This window comes from Tenrec ecaudatus, unplaced genomic scaffold (assembly GCF_050624435.1).
Source record: "Tenrec ecaudatus isolate mTenEca1 unplaced genomic scaffold, mTenEca1.hap1 Scaffold_3711, whole genome shotgun sequence".
Lineage (NCBI taxonomy): Eukaryota > Metazoa > Chordata > Mammalia > Afrosoricida > Tenrecidae > Tenrec > Tenrec ecaudatus.
In genome coordinates this window covers 65,453-89,085 of record NW_027459136.1, presented here as the reverse complement: position 1 = coordinate 89,085, position 23,633 = coordinate 65,453, and the positions used below count along the sequence as shown (strand labels likewise).

Here is a 23,633-nt window from a genome sequence, read left to right as displayed (position 1 = left end):
TGACCTGGGCAAATGAAGAGTCTATCTTGATTGAGCAAACAGTTTAGCCTGTGTAGTATATTATCATAAGTTATGAATTTACATATCAAAGTCCCCCATATATTTTACTTCCTTTTTATTATGCCTTTGTGCTATCTTTTCTAAGACTAACCTTGATCTTGTTCTTACTTGGCTTTTCTGGAGACTGGTTCCAACACTTGGCTTTTGCCATGCCGCATTTTCAGTCTTTATCACAATCAGTTCTTTTCACAAGATTTTCTCCCATAATTTTAAAAGAAAGAAATATAATTTACTTGAATGTATTTCTGGCTCTTTTTCCTTCCTTCTCTTTTCTCATTTTAGTTTCAATTTGTTTTTCATATTCATGAGCTTATACAAGGATCTCTCACAAAAGTGATCCGCTGTGATCATTGAAATTCCAAATATTTATTCTTATATGATATCTTTTATGATGCCACTTCTGTTTTTAACACAATATGCCATTCTTTGCACTTCATTCCATTTCTTTATTGATTCCCTTGAGTCATGAGTATAGTTCATTCATCTCTTGAGAGGCTATCATTGGTCCTCAAGTGCTAGTAATACAGAAGCTGTGGATTGGCTAAAAGACTCTCGTTTCTTTGTCTGTATTTGGACTCCAGCACTTTTTTTGTTGCTAGTCTTAGCCACTTCAAAACCCAATTTGTATCTTCAGTCAATCTCATTCTCATGTTCACATTTTCTTCTGTTTCGAAAGTTCCTTACCCGTTCTTCAAGCCGCATGTGTTTCAAACTGCGCTGTAGGCACCTGAATAGCACTGCTTTTTCCATTCTTTATATTTCCTAATGTCACCTTCCAATCACTCAGATTTTAAAATTCAAAAATATCTTGGTTTTTTTTTTCCCTTAAACGTACCTCTTCTTTTTATTTTCATTGAAGCCATTTTGCTTGGGTTAGTTTACTTTCTGGAGTAGCCTCATCACACTAATCATGCTGAGTGCGTGTGCTTTATTCTTCCACATATGTATGATAATACAAAGGCCACTTCTGCCATCTTCATGCCATTGTGTGTTTATTTATACTTTATTTGTGTTCATAGAATTCCCCCCATCCTGAAACGTCCAATACAATTACTACTACTTAAAACCTTTTAATCCTTCATTAACCAGAAATAACAATCTTTCCCCATTGTGAATATTTTATTTTTTCATTCCTCTATGTAAAACGGTGGGGAGGTTACTGTGTCTGGCCTCCCTGGCTTCCCTTTGCCATGAGGCCTGGTTCAGACATGCTACTACCTCCTTCCCTCCCCATCCTTTACCTTATTCTGACACTACTGTACCTCTCAGGGTACTCCACTTCTAGGCGAGGTGTGAGGATTTATTGAAATGATTACACAGAACTCCAGACAGAACTATGGGAATTCATTAGGGAAGTCCCAGGAGCCATCCCAGATTACTAGAATCTTGTTTTTGCACTGGGCTACTCACTTCTGGGTCAGAAGTTTGGAATCACCAGCCACTCCTTGGGAGTAAGATAAGGCTTTGTCCTCCTTTAAAGCATTAGAGTTTCAGAAGTTCTGCCTTGTCCAGAAGATCACACTATGAGTCAGAATTGACTGGATGGCAATGAGGTGTGTTGTTGTTGTTGGTTGGGATTAGGGTAGTTTTTGTTGTCAGGGGCTGTTGAGTCAGTTCTGACCCATAGCACTCCTGTATAGAACAGAGCCAAACACTGCCCACCCTGAGCTCTCCTATGCTTTAGCCCATTGTATCCATGGTGTCAATAGGCTAATGGGAAGTTAATAGGTTAGCACAAATCAGGATATCTGTAAGGATACAGTCATCATCCAGAGCAACAGCTCTCAACAAACAACCAAGTCTCTCCCTGGTCTTTGGCTTCTGCTTCCATGGCCCAGAAGCACAGCTCTGCCTCACAGCTTCATAGTCCTGATGCCGCTCCTCTGTTCAGACTCGTGATCCCTTGCCTTGGCCTCAGATCATGGACTGGGTCTTTCTGTCTAGTCCATATTTCCATGCCACGCCCTCCGGTGCCTCTGGTTCAGGCCCCACCTGCTCAGGCAGAGATCTATGATGCTCTCATCCATTGGTCCTGGGATTCTCTCTGTACGGAGATGGCTCTTATGTCCAGAGGAACAGCCGTGATGGATAGGGTGGGCTTTTGTTTTTGTGTCTTTTAGCAGAGTGTAACCCCAGGAAACGAAGGGCTTGATTTGGTTCATACCCTCTACTAAATTTCGGACTTAACTCTAGCTCAATCCTGTCCATTAGATTAGCATAGAAGTCCTTCTAAAGTAGGGTTACAGTCACAGGAATAGAGTCTAGAATTCTAATACACCACATAAGAAATTGTGGCTAGGAGGGCTGTCTTAACTGACTGCATCTCATTATCTCATACTGTTTTGCAGCTTCTCTTTTTTTGACATAGGCTCCTGAGAACCATGAGGACAGAGACTTGTGACATCTTCATTTATATTCTACAGGATAATAGGCATACTACCTTGCTTAATAAGCATCACTAAAAGAATAAATGAGAAGCTCTCTCTTAACACCGAAGTATACCAGTGAAGAAATAAACTCTGTAGCCCAGCTGAGTATCCAGTTTGCAAGAGCTCAGAGTAGTGGCGATGTCCATAGGTACTGGTTCTTTCTCTCTCCCCTAATTAATACCCTAAGGGAGCGCAGCCTTACTGAGTAGGCGCTGGGGATGGGGGCAATGGGGGCACGAGGACACAGCGCCTTCCCTGGAATTATTGAATGCCTGCAAGACTGACATGCATGCAATTTTGTATAATGTGGAATAAAATTAATTTTATGAAGACATCTGAAAAGGAATACTCAAGGTATAAAAATTACTACATGATCAATATTTCATAAGCAAAGTGTTGTATATTATTCTTTTTGAAACCTGGAAAAAAAAGAACCCATAAAAGTAATTTCCCGCCCCCCACTATTTCCCTGAACCTGTGTTTAGCTAACACAGTGGTGAATGTGCACGAATTAATTGGAAGCTTTCAAGAATCTTACAGAAACAAGTACATTATCCCCCTGAGCTTCTTAGGCTTCCTAAAGGTTCACTTTCTAATGTTGGGGCAGGAACTTGGCTTCTGAATATAAAGTACAGTGTGTAAACACTACTTCCTTGGTGAACACACGCTTTATGGAATCGTGACAAAGACTGTGGTGGTTAATAAACGCTCCCAGTAGCTCCTCATAGCGGGTGCTGATCACGTGCTGGCCTCCTGAGACAGTTGGCGAGCTATCGGGGTATAAAACTCTATGAAATAGGGATGTTTACATTTTTGCGTTGGAAAGAAAAGGTTACATTAAATATAGAAGAGTGCATGCTACTCTGGAGACGTTAAAATGCCCAAGTGCGCAATGTAGACATGTGGTCTAGAAGTTAATTAAGCCACAATTAACGGAGTGGTGATAGTATGTAACTTTTAAAATATTGATATTTCTAGTCTCTATTTCCTGTTAGAACAGGGCTCCAACAACCCAGACAGAAAAGGAGCACATTCCTTATGATTAGAAAGGATTTTCTTCATCATTAGATGATGGGAAATTGATCGTTTTTATAGCCTGTCAAGAGACCAAGTCGTCATTACCTGGAGGGAAACACTTAAATCATCTGAAGACGGGGATTCTGCTCTGAAGGGAAGTTTGAGTTGACTGCTGGATATTTTAAGTCCCGCTCCCCAGATGGCCTGGTGAGATGTGCCGCAAAGCTGACAGTTTACAGCCTTGGGGTGGGCCGATTAGATTGGAAATGTATAGGAGGGAAGCTTGTCAAGGAAATTCAAGGAGCAGAAATGATAGGTCCTAAAGGGAATTCTAACCTGGTCCCAAGATTGAATCACAAATGCTTACATTTCATGAGCTTACACAAGTGTGCAGAAATAAGGAGGAGGGCACAAAAGAAAGGGAAAAAATGGTCAAACTTGTGGGAGGAAAAATTTATCAGAAGACTCATAAAATTTCTGACTTGTCCGGCTCATCATTTATTGATTTGTGAATAAAATTTTGAAGAATTTTGGTGGTAAAAGAAACTTTTCCCAGACACATCTTCAGTGGATATCCTGGGAGCTGAGTGTGGCATGGCTTTAAAATTCTCGTTGTATGGGAAACAATCTGCATCACAAGGAATAGAAATACTTTCTTGCTTCTCGTGATCGGCTACAGCAGTCTGTCCCGGGCAGGCTGAGGATGTAGGCAGTTCTTACAGTTCTCTTGTCAAAATCGCAACTGGTAGGAGACGACTTATAGAGGGGATGCCTTCCTCGGAGGACCGGGCTACCATTGTATTTAAGCTTGTGTTGCGGTGAATAGACCGAGTCCAGGGCAATATGTGTGGCTGGGGGGTAACTGTTCACAATCCAGAGCGCCACAGGCCGAGAATTTTGCATGGATATAGATGCCTTCTTGAAGGCTTATTTATATTTGTTCAAGTCACTGGTTGTTGTTAGCTTCTATTGAGTCCCTTCCTAGTCACAGCAACTCCGGAACAACAGAATGAAAGACTCAGGAGCCCTGCGCCAGCCTCCCCGCTGTTCTGTTTGAGCTCCCTCTTGCAGCCACAGGTCAATCCATCCTTTACAACTGTCCCTCCCCTTTACCAGCATCGTGTCCTTTTCCAGACACTTCTGTCTCCTGACAACAGGTCCAAAGTGTAGCAGATTTCGCTTGCCGCTCTCAATTCTAAAGAGCATCTGGCTGTACTTGATCTAAGAGAGTCTTTTCTTCTGGAATTTCATGATACCGTCAACATTTTTCATCATCATAACCCCAATCCAGCCATTGTTCTTCTGCTTTCTCTATTCATTGTCCACCTTCCACAGGCACACGAGCCGACTGAAACACCGTGGCTTAAGGGAGGTTTGTCTCAGTCCTCTAACTGACATCTTGGCTCTTTCTCATTTTAATGCAAACTTTGAATCAGATTTGCCTCATTTGGTTTATTATTTAATTTCTTGGCTTCCCTTTCTATGAGCTTTGATTTGGTATCCCAGGAAAATAAGATCATTGATAACACTGATCGTCTTTTCATTTATTGTGATGTGGTTTATTGGTACTACTGTAAGGGTTCTTGTTTCTTTTGCATTCAGTTGCAGTCTGTACTACTGAAGGTCGCAGTGGTTAATATTCATTAGCAAGTGACTCAAGTCCCCATCACTTCCTGAAGCTAGACTGTGTGCATACCGTGGGTGGTTAATCTGCCTTTCTCTAATCCTGATGCTGAAATTTTCTTCCATCTAGTCCATCTTCTCAGATTATTTGCACAACATACAGATTGAATAAATCCAGTAAAAGGTTGCGCACCCAACATATGCCGCTCCTGTTGAAATCAACCCATACTCCCTTGTTCTTTATGAATGCTGCCTTTTGGTCCTTGTACTGGTTCTGCATGAGCACCAATAAATGTTTTCAGGCTCCTTCTTCACAATGTCATCTGTAGTTTTCTATGATCCACCTAGCCATCTTTGCTACATGTAAACATCTTTCTGGTCTTCTGTTTCCAGCCCAAGATCCATATAATATCAGCAACAATAGGCCTGGTTCCCCATCGTCTTCTGAAGCTGGCTTGAATTTCTGCTAGCCCCCTGTCAATGTAAACCTCTATTTTCAAATGATCTTTGGCAACCATTTTCTTGAAAGTGATATTAATTATATTTTTTGTTAATTTCTACATTCTACATTCAATTTTACATTCTTTAGAATTGTTTACTCTTATGGCAGATACATATTTCTTCCTGTACTTTGGCTAGTTAGCTCACTACCAGATTCTTGGCACAGACTGGAACCGTATATACTCAAGTATAAGCTGACCTGAATATCCAGCAAGGTACCTAATTTTACCACAAAAACGGCATTAAAAATGTGCTGAGAAGCTCGGCTTCTACACGAGTATATGCAGTAAGGACTTCCAGAGTTAGGTGATTTGCAAACATATTTTGATCGGTGTCTTTTCAGCTCCCAGGAGCCTGGGTTTCACCCGTGTCTTCAGTGCTTCTGCCTTCAGTACAATCAGTTCTTGGTCATACTCTACCTCTAAATGATTGAAACCAAACCATTATTTCTCTTATGTTGAGTCTGTGTACCTTCTATCTTCTTTTTATGCTTCCTGTATCATTTGATATTCTGCCCAGAAAAAATAAATCCATGTTATTAAGTTAATTGCAACAGGGGCACCCTCTATTGAGTTTCCCAGGCTATGAATTTTTACAGGAGCAGGTAACCTCATCTGTCTCCTGGGGAATGGCTGCTGGGTTTGAACTGCCAACCTTGTACTCTGAAAGCCAATGATTGCAAATCAAGCCTTGAATTTATCTCACTTAGAAGATAATCTATTATACGTATACAATCAAATCTCTATATAGGCTCACTCCCATTGAGTTGGTTCAGACTCACAGCAACTGTGTAGGACAGGGTGGAACTGCTCATGTGGCTTCTGAAGCTGTAACACTTTATTGGAGCAGAAAGCCTCATTTTGACCCTGAGCAGTAATTAGTGGTTTTGAACTGTTAACTATGCAGTTAACAGCCAAACACAAAACCTCTATGCCACCAGGGTTCCATATATAACAGTAGATATTACATATTCAACTATAGGATATTAGTGGATATTTTACTTTCAAAACTATCTTTTTATCAGTGACTTTTAATGGGCAAAATATTTATAGAGGCACATATTTACATTTATTGGAGTTAGTTTACACAGACTAATTCAAGCAGATGAACCATCAAGCATTTGTAACAAAGTTAAAAAGACAAACAGGATAGTTCCTGGCAACTGACAACCTTCAATGATTTGAAGGGTGTTGATATTATTTTGGTGAAACCCAAGGCCTTGGATTAAAAAAAGGAAAATAACTCCTTTCTTCCCAGTCGTACCTATCTCTGTACAGTAGAACCCCGGACCTCGACGCTAATCAGTTATAGGAGGAGCATCAAGATGCGATGCAGTCGAGCTCTGATTCAGTTTTTCCCACAAGAGACAACTGAGCATGGATTAATGTGTTCTTGACCACCAAGTGTTTACCTTAACCTTACCTTTTTATATCAAACATTACACAGAAATTTCAAAGTGAATGCGTTCAGAGTTAAATTATATAATTTAAACAAGAAACACAACATTTAAAAGTTTCTAACAACTACAGTCTGACCCACACCTTGAGATTGATGAGGATCTGGATCTGTGGACACGGATGTGGAGAGAGAGTCACTGTTTGGGCAAATCAACTGGGAGCTGCTTTTGAGGTGTTTTCCCTTCTTTGCCTTTTTTTTTACTAGGACCTGGCTGGCTTTCTTAAAAAAAGAAAAACATATTCTGTTTAATATGGTCTGTGGTTGGCATTTCCTTATCTGTTTTCTACAAGGGTTTACTAAATTATCATCAACAATATCAATAACAAGGTTAACCAGTTCCTTATCATGATAATACTTTTCAAAATACTCTTTTTTTTGAACCCATGTTTTTTTATTATCTAAAAACAGTACAGAAAGCCACGAAAACTAAGAAAAGAATAGCAAAAACGCTTGGAACGCAGCCGCAAAAGGTTTAAACAAGGCCTAGACTGACAATGCCAGCTAACGCACGTGACCGAACCACGAACTGCTTCCTTTACAAAAATCACGTGCGTCGGGTCAGGTTCTGATGTTTTGTTTGAGCTCTGATGCAAAATGCTCTCTACATTTCGCATCAAAATCCAATTATGTCGCTCACTGATGCAGTCGAGTACCGGGTTCTACTGTAGATAGATTTTAACCTTTTCCCCGGTGAAGCATGTTGATGGCAGCAGTTTCTGTTTTGGGTGCTATTTGTAAAGCATCAGGTAGGCGGTTATTACTGTTATTGTCCGTGTTAGGCGCCATGGAATAGAGTCTATCGTACTTACCCCCAGCCTGGACGTCGCCCAGCCACCATTCGGAGGTTGGAGCCCATGGTTGCAGGCAGTCTGCATCCTGGTTGGCAAGGGTCTTTCCGTCTGTTTGGTTTTGCCTTTCTACCATGCATACGGTGACCTCTTCCAGGACTTAGCTGTTGATAGCAAGATCAAAGTCCATTAGAAATGTCTTGCCAACCTCACTTCTTTGGAACATTTTCAATGCACTTCTTCTAAGCGATCCCTCCTCCTTTTTCTGGTACTGCGGGCTACCTTCCACAGCCTCTCTCAAGTGCCCCCGTGCTTTGGCTTTCCTTACTCAGCGCCGAACTTCCCCTGCCTATGAGGCCACTGGAAATACCAGGACTGGAGTCAGGTGCCCTTGATTTTCAAAGTGATGTTCTTACTCATCCCCATTTGAAGAGGTTTCTGCCGCAAGTTTGTCCTGTGCAGTATGTCTCTTCACTTCTTGACAGCAGTTCCATGAACATTGATCTAAGGAAGATGAAATCCTTGACCACTTCCATCTTTTCTTCATTTATCATGGTTTTATCTACTTGAAAGATCCAGGATTCAGTGTCCCGTGCACCTCAGGCCTTGGCCAGGGTCCCCAGATGCATTCAGAACCCTGGTCAATGTGGTCCATCCAGTGCATACTGGCAAAGGCACTTCCCCCCTCCCCCCCCCCACCCTGCCGACTGTCCCCCAAAGCATTTCCACTCATTCTTTCCCACACCGGGAAGTCAGGCCTCTCGCTTTCCCTACCGACAGGTATGGCTTGTGTTCCCGGGTTATGTTTGCTCCCTTTCCCTTGCGTTGTTTGTTCCCTTACGTTGTTTTCCCATGTGTATGTCTGCTCTCTCTGATAGGGCTGTCTACCCGGCCCTGGGGGGGAGGGGGACCTCATCAAAGATGAACATGTCAGCCTCTTATTAGACACCTCTACCCTCTTGACCCGTTGATCCCAGCTGAGGTGAGGCACCCTCAAGCCTGGTGACCTTAGGAAATCTAGAACAGAGGGTGTACGGTTCGTTGGCACCGGTCAGCCTCTCTACCAGACTGTATGGCCCTCAGCCAATAGATGAGAGTCCCACAAGTGTGAACTTTGATGCTTTTTCCTCCAGCCGCGGTCTCATAAAGGGCTCGTCCATGCGTGCAGACTAATTTCACTCAGCAGACTGACTTCCAGCTCCTTCCACATCTGAAGGTGTGTCATGGATTCACAGCTGTTTTTTTGGGATGTGTATGGTTCCATTGTTTGTATATACCCGTGTTTCTTTATCCAATCATCTACTGGTAGGAATTTAGCTGTTTCCAGATTCTTGCTATAGTGAACTATGCTGCCATGGAAACGGGGGCCCAAACGTCTGTTGTAATCTGCTTCTTGTTTGCGTTGGGTATATGCCCAGTAATGGTATTGCTGGATCATATCATTTTTCACATGTTTGGTTTTTTCACAATTGGTTTTTATTCATTATGGTTTATCATATCACATAATTATGATGCAGAAGTAATAGCAGGTATGAATATGGTAAGTTACTTCAAAGAAACAATTCAGACACTTTTATGATGAGTTACATTGTCTACACCTTACCACAATGACATATTACTAGAATGTATTTGCTATTGCTATGTGTTGTCTGTTAATCATCTGTGTTAGGTGTCATCATATCACCTTGACAGTGGCTGTACTTATCTACAAGCCCACCAGCAGTGGATCAGAGTTCCAATCTCACCACACCCTCTCCAGCATTTGTTGTTCTCAGTCTTTTTGTTCTTTTTTTTTTTAATTGGTCAGTAGTTTTGGGTGTTAGGTGGTATCTTATGATTGTTTTGGCTTTGTTTTATTTGTTTGTTTGTTTTTACTTACTTTATTGGGCGATCTGATGGCTAGTGACCCGAGAGCATTCCTCAGGTGTTTATTAGCCTTTTGAATGTCATCCTTGGTTCTTGCTCACCTTCTCAGGGGATCATTAGTTGTTGTTTTTTTATTGTTGTAGATTTTTACATACTGTAGATTTTAGTAATTAGTCATTTGTTTGTTGCATCATTACTAAATATCTTTTCCCAGTATGTGGGCTCTCTCTTTACTCTTTTAAGGAAGTTTTTTTTTTACATTTTATTAGGGGCTCATAGAACTCTTATCACAATCCATACATATACATACATCAATTGTATAAAGCACATCCATACATTCCCTGCCCCAATCATTCTCAAAGCATTTGCTCTCCACTTAAGCCCTTTGCATCAGGTCCTCTTTTTTTCCCCCTCCCTCCCCGCTCTCCCCTCCCTCATGAGCCCTTGATAATTTATAGATTGTTATTTTGTCATATCTTGCCCTATCTGGAGTCTCCCTTCCCCCTTCTCTTAAGGAAGTCTTTTGATGTACATAAGTGTTTAATTGTTAATAGGTCCCACTCATCTATTTTGTCTTCCATGGATTGTGATTGGTTTGTTATCTCTGATAGCCCATATATTCCCTGCCCTAGGGCACTTTACAATTGCCCCCAATTGTCTCCTGAATGACCCTGATAGCTTTGGGATTTACATTCAGGTCTTTTATCAACCTTGAGTTTATCCTTGTGCATGTGGTGAGATATGGGCCTTGTTTCATTCTCTGCAGGTGCATAGCCAATGTTTCAGCACTGTTTATTCAAGAGGGTATCAGCTTCCCAATTAAAGCCTTTTGGACCATTGTCAAAAATCAGTTTCCTGTATGCAAATGTTTTTACTTCTGTGTTTTCTGTCCTGATCTTTGGTGGGTGTTTCTGTCATTATACCAGTACCAGACTGCTTTGACAGCTGGTACTGGTTTTGAGGTCAGGGAATTCAAGACCACCTAATTTCTTTTTTTTGGACTTCTTAGCTTATCCTGGGCTGTTTTCCTCTCCAAATGAAGTTGGTAATAATTTTTTCCATTTCTTTGAAGAATGATGCTGGGATTTGGATCGGGATTGCACTGAATCTGTAGATTGCTTTAGGTAATACTGATATTTTCACAATATTGAGTCTTCCAATCCATGAATATGGGTATCCTTCCATTTTTGTAGATCCCCTTTAGTCCTTTGGAGTAATCTGTAGTTTTCTTCATACAGATCTTTTATTTTTTTATTAGATTTATTGCTAGGTAACCAGCTTCTGTGCGGCTACTGTGAATGATATTGTTGCCCTGAAATCTTTCTTGGTGTTGCCCCCACTGGAATATAGGAATCCCATTGATTTCTGCTTGTTAATCTTGTATCCTGCTATACCACTGAACTGCTCTGTTGTTTTCAATATCCTCTTGTGGACTCTTGTGATTCTCAATATATAAAATCACATTATCTATAAATAGCGACAGTTTCACTTCTAGTTTAGCCACGTGCACTCCCTTATTTCTCGCTGTTGTCTTAGGGTATTAATAGGCTAGGATGTCTAGCACAGTGTTGAATAAAAGTGGCGATAAAGGACATCCTTGTCAGGTTCCCATATTCAGAGGAAATATTTTCAGCTTTTCTCTATTGAGTGTAGTATTGGCTATAGGATTTTTGTATATGGCTTTTACTATATTGAGACTTTTCCCTTCTGTCTTCTTGAAAGTTTTTATTAGGAATGGGTGTTGGATATTATATTATCAAATGCTTTTTCTGAATCAGCTGATTTAATCACATGCTTCTTATCCTTTTTCTTGTTAACATGGTGCTTTACATGCATTATTTTTCAAATATTGAACCATCCCATCATCCCTGGTATGAATCCCACTTGGTCATGATGTAAAAATCCTCTTTTTACAATATACATGTCATTGCCTTTGAATTTGACATCTTAACGTGGTAAATTGTAGGATTGATTCAGAATGGTCAATGCTAAACCATTTCTGGTGACTAATGGCTAGGATATCCATCCTTTTGCTTTCCATTTGATTTCTGAGAACTCACAATTTTCCTAGATTCAAACAACATCACACATCTCATATTAGGGTTATTAATACATATTTGCAGCTTCTGCTCCTCATTGTGAGTCACGCTTCAGCAGCTACTAGTCTTGCAGGCTGCACTCCATCTCCATTATTATTATCAGCTGTACTTTTGAGAAGGCAGCTCTTCAAGGCATATTTTGAGTGACTTCTAACTTGAGTGGCTCATCATCTTGTGCTATATCTGTGAATATCCCCCTACTAATCATAAGGTTTTCAGTGTATCTCACAATGCTCTGCTACTATTTATAAGGTATTCCACAGCGAATCCCTTAGAAGTTGAGAGCTGATTTCTTCTTTATAGCCTATTCCTAGTCTGGAAACTGTTGAAAACTTCTCACCTCAGGTGATCCTACTGGTATTTGACCCATCTTCTAGCAGTACAGCAACCTGCAATCTACCACAGTACAAGAAACTGACAGCTAGCAGTATTGACAAAGTGATTACTTAATTTTAAACCTAATGCTTGAATGAATGGTCTCTAAAAGAGGTAGACAAGCCTACAGTGATATCGCAGGTGTACCTTAATTTGAAGCCCTGTATGTGGGTGGTTCTTTTCATGTATTTTATCAATTTATCATTTTATCTACTAAAATAATATAATATGCCTCCCATTTCTTATCAAAGTGTAAAACATACGGTAAAGTAACGTAATATCAGGACTCGCATGGCTCTGTACCTCCCTGCTTCACAATCTTTCTCAAATGATGTGTGTTAAATCGCTGAATGTAACCATTCGTTGCTGGGGTAGAAAAATGTTCAGTATAAGATACATTTTGAGGAAACTAGGAGGTTTTCTATGAATTTATTTGCTGTTTCCAAAATCTACAGTAAGAATGTTGTCTTCAATTCTAGCCCTGTTAACCATTTGTACATTCTTTGTTACCTCTGTGTGAGCTGAAGGCCTATTCAGTACGAAATGACTCTTTAACAGAGGGAAGGAAAGGCCAGGGGGGGATAAAAGATATGTAAACTAATTTTCTTATATATTACCTGTGACCTGAGCAGCATTTTATATATATATATATATATATATATATATATATATATATATATATATATATATATATATATTTCATTTCAAAATAACTGAAATAATTTGTTGTTTTATGAAATTATTGTAAACAATGATCTTGTGCTTTCTGATAGCAGAAAGCTTTACAAGTAACGCATGAATTAATATCCACTTATCTAGTCTCTGCTTTTTTGTGTGAAAGTTATGGTGAATAATTTTTTTGCTATTTACTAGATGACTCCATATAGGTAATGTTAGCTGTCAATAGCCGGGTCTTTAGTGTTTTCCTATGTAGATATTTAGACTAGATCAGACTTCCTGGGTCCCTAGCTCTATCACTTACTAGCTTTGAAAACTTGGATAGCTATACAGGCATGTATATATATAATTACATTTATATGCAATGACAGGGTACTAGAGCTCTACACGTATATTTATTTATAAAGTATTACAGTAGCAGATGAACATTGGGCCTCCACTCAAGTACTCCCTCACCCCAAGAACAATGTTTTACTAACATGGCACTCTGTGATGTTCACCTGCTCTGACATGATTGCTGAAGACAAAATGGGTGCATAAGCAAATGTGGTGAAGAAAGCTGATGGTGCTTGACTATCAACAGATATAATGTTATTGGATTGGGGAAAGGAACGCGAGCTCACCTTGGGCGCACGGAAGAATTACAGCCAGTTGAGATGCAAATGCGGCAAACGGAGTTTTATTTTTCTAGCTCGAGCTAGGGCTTTCTTCCCTACACTGCCCAGCGCAGCGGGACCCAGCGTCCAAAAGGGAATCAGCCCCGAGTTCTTTGTTCCCTGGGCTTTTATGGGGCTAGGGACCGGGGGCAGTCCAGTGTTGCTGTTCTTTAAACTTATTGGAGAAAACTTCTGGCATCAGCGTTGTCCAGTGGTGGTTGGTGAGTAGTTCTGCACGTATTTTCTTGACTGGTCAATTGGGGGTGGTGGTCGCTGCTCCCTACTGGTCCGTCTGGGACAGGTGATGCCGTCTCTGATAGAATTACCTCAGTGTCCAGGAATCTGAAATTAGAGCTTAAGCCTGCCCCAGACTTTGGTTTTATACGGCCTGTCATGGTGCTAGTGCCGGCAGTTGTAAACCAGGACCCCACAGTGTCAGGGGTCTTAAAGGCTTGAAGAAAAACAAGTGGCCATCTGGCTGAGAAACAACAAAGCCCACATGGAAGAAGCACATCAGCCTGCGTGATTGCGATGTGTTGATGGGATTAGGTATCAGGCATCATAGACCTCAAATAAAACAAACAAATTAAAGCATATCAATGGGAATGAGGGGGAGGGCAGAGTGGAGACTCAAAATCCTTCAATAGTAAATTGGACAACACGTGTCAGAATGGTCACAAGGAAGAGAAGATCCAGTCAGGGTACAATATAGCACCGATTAAACCCACAACCTTCCTCTGGTTCTTTACTTCTTCCTCCTCCCCCACTATCATGACCCAATTCTATCTTAAAAATCTGGGTAGACCAGAATTTGCATACTGGTACAGTATACACATTGAATCCAGAACAGATAACCCCCTCAGGACCAATAAGGGGTGAAAGCGATACTAGGAGGGTAAAGTGGGGGGGTGAGTAAGGGAAATACCATCACAATGACAGACATCTGGTCCCCAATCCCAGGGGGGTGGATAGCAGAAAAGTGGGTGAAATGAGACAGCAGAAATTTAGATATGAAAAAAAGAGAGACAATAATTTACAAACTATCAAAGGGGCATAGGGGAGCAAAAGTGGGGGATGGAGGAGGAAAAAAATGAGGAACTGATGCCACAGGCTCAAGTAGAAAGAAAATGTTTTGAAAAAGATGATGACAAGATATGTACAGATGTGTTTGACACAATGGACATTTGTATAGGTTATGATAAGAGCTGTATGAGCCCTCAATACAATAAAATTAAAATGAAAATATATATCTTATTTATTGGGTCCTTATAAATTAAAATGTATAAAACTTTTTGATAACTATTTAACACTGTATGTGTTCTGTCAGCATTATCATCATAGTTATCTTCATCATTACCACATCACAAACATCTTTCTAGTCTGCCTAGTGTTGGGAAGATAATGAATCCTGTCTAGCCTTAATGAAGCAAGATCATAATTTTAAATGACAGGTTGTCCTTATTCACATGAACTCATTCATGAAACAAATACTTAACTGAAAATTTGCTGGCCAAGTTTCTATGCCCGAGGGATAGTGCGAGCAACAAGATAGATACATTTCTGCTACCGTGGAGCACATGTTCTGTGACGAGACAACAGAAAACAGACAAATACGTAAAATAATAAATGGGTAATATAAACAATAAAATATGTGACACAATAAAATTGGGATATTTTAATTTTAAAGAATTCTGTTTTGATGAAATATATGCAATAACATGTATAATAAAACATTTCATTTTCCCTGTGTTATCAAATGACATTAATTACATTTAATTATTGTATAAAATGATCATTATCTATGTCCAATTGTTTTCATTCCCCTTAGCAAAATCTCTGTATCCCTCAAGAAATACCCATTTGCATTCCCCTTCAACACAATGAAAGTTGGTTTCCAAACATTTGCTTATTCTTGATATTTTTTTAAATGACCTTGTTCTTTATTTTTTTTTAATTTTAACAATTTATTGGGGCTCATACAATTCTTTTCACAGTTCATACATATACATACGTCAATTGTATAAAGCACATCTGTACAGTCTTTGCCCTGATCATTTTTTCTCTTTTCTTCTTTTAAATTTTATTAGGGACTCATACAACTCTTACCAGAATCCATACATATACATACATCAATTGTATAAAGCACATCCATACATTCCCTGCCCCAATCATTCTCAAGCCATTTGCTCTCCACTTAAGCCCCTTGCATCAGGTCCTCTTTTTTCCCCCCCCTCCCTCGCCATTCCCCCCTCCCTCATATGCCCTTGGTAATTTACACATCGTTATTTTGTCATATCTTGCCCTATCCGGAGTCTCCCTTCCCCCCTTCTCTGCTGTCCCTCTCCCAAGGAGAAGGTCACATGTGGATCCTTATAATCAGTTCCCCCTTTCCAACCCACTCACCCTCCACTCTCCCAGCATCGCCCCTCACACCCTTGGTCCTGAAGGTATCATTCACCCTGGATTCCCTGTACCTCCAACCCTCATATGCACCAGTGTACAGCCTCTGCCCTATCCAGCCCTGCAAGGTAGAATTCGGATCATGGTAGTTGGGGGGAGGAAGCATCCAGGATCTGGGGGAAAGCTGTGTTCTTCATCGATACTACCTCACACCCTAATTAACCCATCTCCTTGATATTTTATATAACTTGTTTATACATATTCTTTTTATTCATGTAATCCATATAGCAAGTCTTTTCATGTTTCATACATATCATAGCACACATCAGGACTTTTTCTTTATGAGTTACAACTCAATGAATGTCTGTATCACATGGTATTTGTCTATTTCTCTGTTGATGGACATATCCGTTTTCCTTGTTTCTATCTTTTGGTTATTGTGGATAACACTGCAATGGACATTGGTGGACAAGTATTTCTTTGATTTACAAAGATTGTTAGCTCAAAGCAATTTGAATGCTGTAGCTAATTTACTATTTTCCCTTTCTACTTTTGTTTCTGTTGTTGGTTTCTGTTCATCTGGCTTTAGCCATCCATCATTACTTGGAACATCACGTTGACTACGTGCCTACCTTTTTGTCCAGATTTTGTTCTGTTATAGTAACGATACTTAATGTGAGTAGGCAGACGCCCGTAGTATTTTCCCTGACTTGCTAAGTATTCATATTAACCACATTAGTTATACTTACATTGTTTTATCTGTATTTGAGTAAACATTGCTTCTCAAAGATCTAGCACAAAACTTATGTAGTGAGGTGATATAATATTAATAACTAACACCCATATCGTTGTTTATACGTGTCATGCAGTGGATTCTTACTCATAGCGACTCTGAGAACAACGCAGACTTGTCCCATTGGGTTTCTTAGGCTGCTTGAATGTTAACTGAAAAATCAGCAGTGTGAACTCACCAGCTGCTTAATGCAGCAAAGAGGCATCAATCTACTTCCGTGAAATTCTTACCATTGGAAACCCTGTGCGGCAGCTCTGCCCCAGCCTGCAGAGTTGCTCTGAATTGGTTTGAATTGACAGCCATGGGCAATACTGATGTGAGCAGAGCGCAGGGCTGTGCTCTATGGAGCAGCCAGTAGGTTTGAACTACTGACCTTTTGATCACTAGCTGAACTCTTAACCATGGAGTTATCGGGGTTCCTAACACATGGTGCTTAGTATTTTTAAGATTCTGTTCAAACAATTTGCATTTGTTAATTAATTTAATCTTGGGAGCAGCCATATGAAATATGCACACAAGGAATGTGAGATGAGAGGAGCACTGAGATCGTTGTCCCAGGGATACCTGGACAGTAATTGGCAGACACACTGTTTGAGGCCAGCAGTCTGGTGCAGAGTTTGAACTGTTAGCCAGTATTCCAAAGTCTCCAGTCCCACAACAATTCTATTCCGCATGGAGCCAGGGGTGCATTCAGTAGCTATGTCACTCTACATTTATACTTTATTATGCTTATTAATGTCATATCTTCCTTATTAGTTTATAAACTTATAGTGGAACTAATTTTTATTTACTTTGTAGATGGCTCAGTATGATTTTTATTTCACCCAAATTATAGCTTATTATTGTTCTGAGATATTCTTTCCAAGAATTTTCTATTCTGCAACGATCAGTATTGCATCCATAAAACTTTCAGATCTACAAAACAAATAAAGTTCTTCCAAGTGGTATACGTGTTCTTGCTTTTGTTTAAGGCATATTTTAAAATAAATTACAAGAATACACTGTGTTTTATTGGTGTCAGAAAATTTTGGAATCATATCACTAGGTTCAAATTCTTTTATTTTTTAAATATGTTTTCTACAGGGTGCTGCTTTAATTCGAATGCTGGCTAATGTTATGGGCCATTCAGTGTTTCAAAGGGGTTTGCAAGTAAGTAAATTGCTTTGTTTTCTCTTAAAATTTTTCTTATTTTATGCTATGCAGATGTTTTACAGTTTAAGAAATTACTGATATAAGATTACTAAATGGTATGGAAAAGTTTAAGATGTATAAGGTTAGCATCATCTTTCAATATGAGAAATGAAACTTATAAATACCATGTTCTCAATAGCACCAGAATAAGCTTGAAGTATTGTGTGATTGAGAATATGTTTAATTTTCATTTTAAATTAAAATTGTAAGAGCCCAAATAATTGATATAAAATATTTAGAATGCCTACTTCTCTCTTTTTTCTCCACTGATAAGTTTATGTAAGGTAAGAAGTGATAATAACCTTAGGAAAATTATATTGTGAAGAAAAATCTTAATAGTATTTTCAGCTACGTGTATTTTGTGTTTCTGTTGCTCCGCTGTTGATATATATATATATATATATATATATATATATATATATATATATATATATAGAGAGAGAGAGAGAGAGAGAGAGAGAGAGAGAGAGAGAGAGAGATTGTTATTTATCTGATGATCATTTAAATTTTTCTTTTTAATTAGAAAATACAGTGCTGTACAAATTAAAGGAAAATAAACAATTTTATCAAAATGTATTTGCAGTAGGAAGTATAAGATTTAGGAGTAAATTTCTTAGAAAAAGAGGCTTCTTAATGGCTTTTAAAGTAAATACAAATACAGAAAAATAAAACTTTTACTCCATTGAAATCTGCTAGAGCAAATCATGTTCCTAGCAGCTGTGATTGATGAATTATTTATGATGCATTCTGCTACTTAGAAGTGTCCTTTAAAGTAAATTGATGTTCACCTGAAATACAATTATGCTAAGACAGAGAGAGCTATCAATCTTATCTGTTCTTAGTAAGCTTTCATTTTAAAATTTTAATAAACTACATCTGAGATCAGGTCATATTTTAGTAGTATAATTCTATGTTTACCCCCCACAATTTTTAAAGGTAAAATACAAAGCAAGAGTTAACTATGTTTTGACAAGGCTAGTTATACGTAGCACAACAAAGCAAAACTATAAATTTCCTGAAGAATAATTTCCCTTAGAAAATATTTTCACAGATTTGTTCCAGCAGTGGTTGGAAGTTACTTTACTCAGCTCCTTCCATTAGGGAAACCTTCAGAATAGCTGAATCCATGGAACCTATTTTGTTGGGGAGAAAGGGTCTGTTCTGATCACATAGTTGGATTTCTCCCTCCTCTCGAGGAGCGCCCTCCAAGAATATCAGAGGAATGTCCTTCTCTACCGCCATTTCTTTGTTTTCCCCATTGATGTTGTAGCATGACAGTTCTTGAAAAAATCTAAACTTGTATAAGAGCAATACAAATTGAATTTGATTTCTTGGTAGCTAGTTGATGTGAAATCATTTTCTGAGTACAGTTTTTGTTCTTTTTCTCATCTGTCTGTATAGATTTGCTCAGCAGATTGAATAATCATAGTTATTTTATTTGGAAAGGATTATTATTTTGCAACCTTTTTTGCTTTATTTTGTCATATTTTCCTTAGTATGCAAAATGTGTACATTTTAAATATATCCTTTTATATTGAAGTATATTTAATAGACTTCAGATCAAGTATATCTGAAAAAACTATTCATCTGATTCTCATTACATTAAACTTGGATATAAAACTTGTTTTAATGTGTTACTTATCCTCTGAAACTTGATTTGGCTTTAATTTTCAAGTAAGGGGCTCTATGTTTGTCCACATTGCATTTTATTTGCATTGTGACATCTCATTGGTCAGATAGATCTGTATCCTTCAGTACTTCACTTTCAGCTTTATTTATACTCATCACTCAAACTGATTTAGTGTATCACCAGCAGTTTGGATTAGTGTACAGTAGATCTCTATGTCGGGGTGATAAATTATCATCTCCTGAGCATGAAGATGTATGGGATGCATTTTGAAGATGACCTCCTGAACAGACACTTCATGTCATGATGCTGACGGGTCAGAGTTGATATTAATATGCTTCCTTTCCAAAGGGGCTCAGGGGAGTATTGGTTTGCATGTTGTTGAGACAGCTAAGCCTGGCTGTCAGGGTTTACCTCGGCTGGACAAACGATGAATTCTTTTCATAATAACTATGACTATTTTCTGTTGACAAATAGAATTTTTTCATTTGCAAATAGACACTAGATTATGTTAACAGTTATAGGCAATATAAAATTTAAAATTGTATGTTTTTTCCTTTTTTTATTTTCGTTCCACCTCCCTACTCTTCTGGTCTCACTCGAGCATGCTCAAGCTTGTTCTGCCATCTGTCTGCCTGCCGGTCTATCTGTCTATCTCTTCTATTTATTCTCTGTTGTTTTATTTTTTGTATTTGCAGCTTTGTCTTCATGGTCCACACATGAAAAACATTACAATGATATTTTCTGTTAATTTTCTATATACCTAAATTTTTCTTTTCTGGAAGTTTCGTGTAATATTTGACAGTAAAATTTTGAGAGAAGAAACATTGAATCCTTTTGTTGTTGAGTTAATATACCACTTATAAACAACATACATATATTTAAAGTAGGTTGCTTATATTTTTCCAAATGTGCACTCTCTATATTGTTCTTAAGATTGCATTTCCCAAAATAATAGCAAACATATTTCAGAAAGCATGACACAGTGAAATGAATACAGAGCAAAAATGATAGTCTTATTTATTTAAAAAATATTGGTGGGATTTCTGCAAAACACTAAATCTCCCTTATCCTCTGGTTCCAAAGTTTACAATTCAAAAGTTGAACTAGATAATCTCTAAGAGCCTTTCCATGTTTCATCATCTCTGAATCCAAATTTTATTTAATTTGATTTGCTAGTTAGACAACTTGACTTTCATGTGAAACTAGTGTTCATAATTTGATGTGGAGAAATGTGAATAGATGGGCAAAAATATGCCACTGCTCTTCTTGAAGCTTGATTTAGATTCTGAATATTAACTCCATTTGACTTCTAGGGCATATAATACCTTAATTTTAGTCCATCAGACCAGCATTTATTGTTATGCAGAGTTTTGATAGTGACTTATTTCTTTTTGTCAATATTTGACATACATATTTGTTTGATTTTAGTTACCTAAAATCATTTCATGATTTGCTATGGATAATTTACATTTTCATAGTTAAGACTTTATCTGTCTTAAATTATGTTTTCGAAAAACTAAACAGTGCTTGGTGAATTTTACTGGATATTCTATCTCAATGATATTCCTTTTTAACCTGACAGGACACCTTCTTAAGTACCCATCTTTGAAGGTTTGCTTCAGGAAACCATAGCTGGTATATAATGCAGTAGCAAAGCATAGCAATATCATTCTAATATTTCAAGCACAAAGGGATTTAGCATAGAGAATATGGGTTTTATAAAACAGTTGGGAGGGATAAAAGAGTAAAAATGGGGAAGACTTCATAAAATCAAAACATTCAGGAAACACTATAAAATGACACTCATTTGCTTAGTTGCCAGCCGTACACCTGGAAGCCACCAGCAGTACCTTCTTCTGCACTTGACTAAGGGAAGTGTTTCTTTCTTAGTGCCTTCCCGATAGCTTGTGCCTGCTTCTCACCTGACAGACATTTGCCTTGGAGCCAATTAGCAAGGGATTCTGAGAAATGTGGCACCCAGGCCTCCAGCCTGCACAGTGCTCAACAGGGTATAGAAGGTAGCAAGGGGACAGGTGAGCTGACAACAGACAATTGAACAAACGTAATCGATCCATTTTGTTGTTGTTTTACTTTAGTGATTTTATTATTATTTGTACTATATATGTAGCTTTTTGTATTACGATACAGAGCTTTTTTATTTTCTTTTGTTACTTTAGTGATAGCTCCATTATTTTTGTTCCTTCCCTAATCATTGTATTACTTACTGCAGAAACATGTTCCCGTTTCCACCGGGTTTGTAATCTCCAGGCCCCTCTGGGAGGGACTGGACTGGCTTGGTGGTGTCAGGGTGAATCAGTACTGGTATGATATGTCTGAAATTTCCAACTATCTAATTATGACACTTCTAAAATAAGCGCTGACGAAAAAAGACAGGGGAATTGACTATTATAAAAGTTTTCTGTTTTTAATTAACTTAATATTTTAAACTTCTGGTTTACGTGATCGAAACTGTTGGCTCTTCAGTCTACTCCCTTCACCCCCCTCCTACTAGGATATGATAAATATATGGAGAAGAAATTGAGCAGCAGTTTTTCTAAATTACATTTAATTTAAAATCAAATATGCACGGGACAAAAAGCCCATCTGGAAAGTGAGCCAGTATGGCGTCCCAACCTGTATGTCTTCCTCACTGTAAGTGTCTGTCCAGTGAGAACTGTTGTTAAAAAAAATTACTGCAGGCTGTGTTCCCAATGGAGACTTAAATAGAGTTAGTGAAAACGCAGTAAAGAATTAGCAATAACTAGAAAGTCTCCTTGCACGTCGGGAACAAGTTATGCATCATATAATGCTACCTTTGAGGCCTCATTTTTGACTGTGTTATGCATATATCAAACAGCTTCCTAGACCAGTCTGTGAAGAGAAACTCGAAGCATCACTTTGGGAGGTCTGTATTCGTTCTCTACCGATCACAACACCCCAAACTCGTGCCGTAACCTCATTACTACCCTTTCCGCGCGTGGACAAGTTTCCGTGCTCAGTGCTGTTTTCCTTTCTTTCCCCGGGGTAACTGGAACTATAAATGTAATGTAAGTGTGCTCCTCTTTCGCCTCTCTATAAATTCTTGGTGATTGGACATGTCCCTCTGCAATGTCTCTTGCAACTCAAACCTTCAAATCCATTACAGATATTATCAAACAACATCCTTTGGTAATAGTTACATCTCTAATTTGCCAGAGTCTGTGCGGTTTCCATGCACACGCCTTCATCGTTATGCAGAGGAAGCAGTGTATGAGGTTAACGTGGGGGTGGGATGGGGGACGATCAACAAAGCAGGACAAACGAACTGGGATCTACTGCCTTTGTGCCATTCTTTCTTACTAATTTGAGTCCGTTTAGTTCAGATCCTAGTTCTAGAAGAACTCGCAGGATTACTTTTAAAGTAACCAATTCAGGTGCTGATTCTTTGGACTTTTAAAATTACACGAGTCCTTTTAACTTCATTTATATTTGTTTTAATCTCCCTAATTACATTTTCTCTTGTTTTTCGCCCAGTAATAAAATAGTAAAGCTATAATTATAGGATCCTTAGATAACATTGATTGGCCCAGTAGCTATTACAAAAATAATTAGTATGTAATACTATTGCTTTTTCCTTTCAAACAAAACAATAATGTTTTAATGATTTGGGCCTGGTTGTACCATTCTTCATGTTGTTATGAGTCCACATGAGGGAATTAAAATTGTGAAGAAAGATCATTGTTAAGCTTGATATAAACCCAAGCCCTAAAATCTATGTCAGAAAGTGGGTCACCTTCCTGCTGAACCAGAGAGAGTAATTTAATATCATCTAAAATATGGTTGAATAGAGAAAGATTTCTCTTGATTAGTATTTAACTGCTCTTTTCCATAAGGTAACCTACAACACAGTGTTTGGGTCCAATTATCAAGGTGAAAATTGCTTATGCAAATCAATGTAAGGCAATGAGGTGTGGATAAAAAGCAAAAAGGAAATATCATTATTATTGGTTTGTGCTCATAAAATTCTGATGGCTTGAAGTAATGACAGGCACGATGCTACAGGGAGTATTAGCAGCAAAGCATGCTCAGT

The 23,633-nt window shown here is 38.6% G+C and overlaps 1 protein-coding gene across 2 annotated transcripts in view; it reads left to right on the top strand.

Annotated features, from left to right (window-relative positions):
• The window catches only part of LOC142436503 (thyrotropin-releasing hormone-degrading ectoenzyme-like), a 98,688-nt gene that overhangs the window by 47,871 nt on the left and 27,184 nt on the right, over positions 1-23,633 (top strand). For both annotated transcript variants that reach the window (XM_075540115.1, XM_075540116.1), the window contains exon 2: positions 17,827-17,892. In XM_075540115.1, the coding sequence (XP_075396230.1) occupies positions 17,827-17,892 (66 nt within the window). The remainder of the gene's footprint in view (positions 1-17,826; positions 17,893-23,633) is intronic.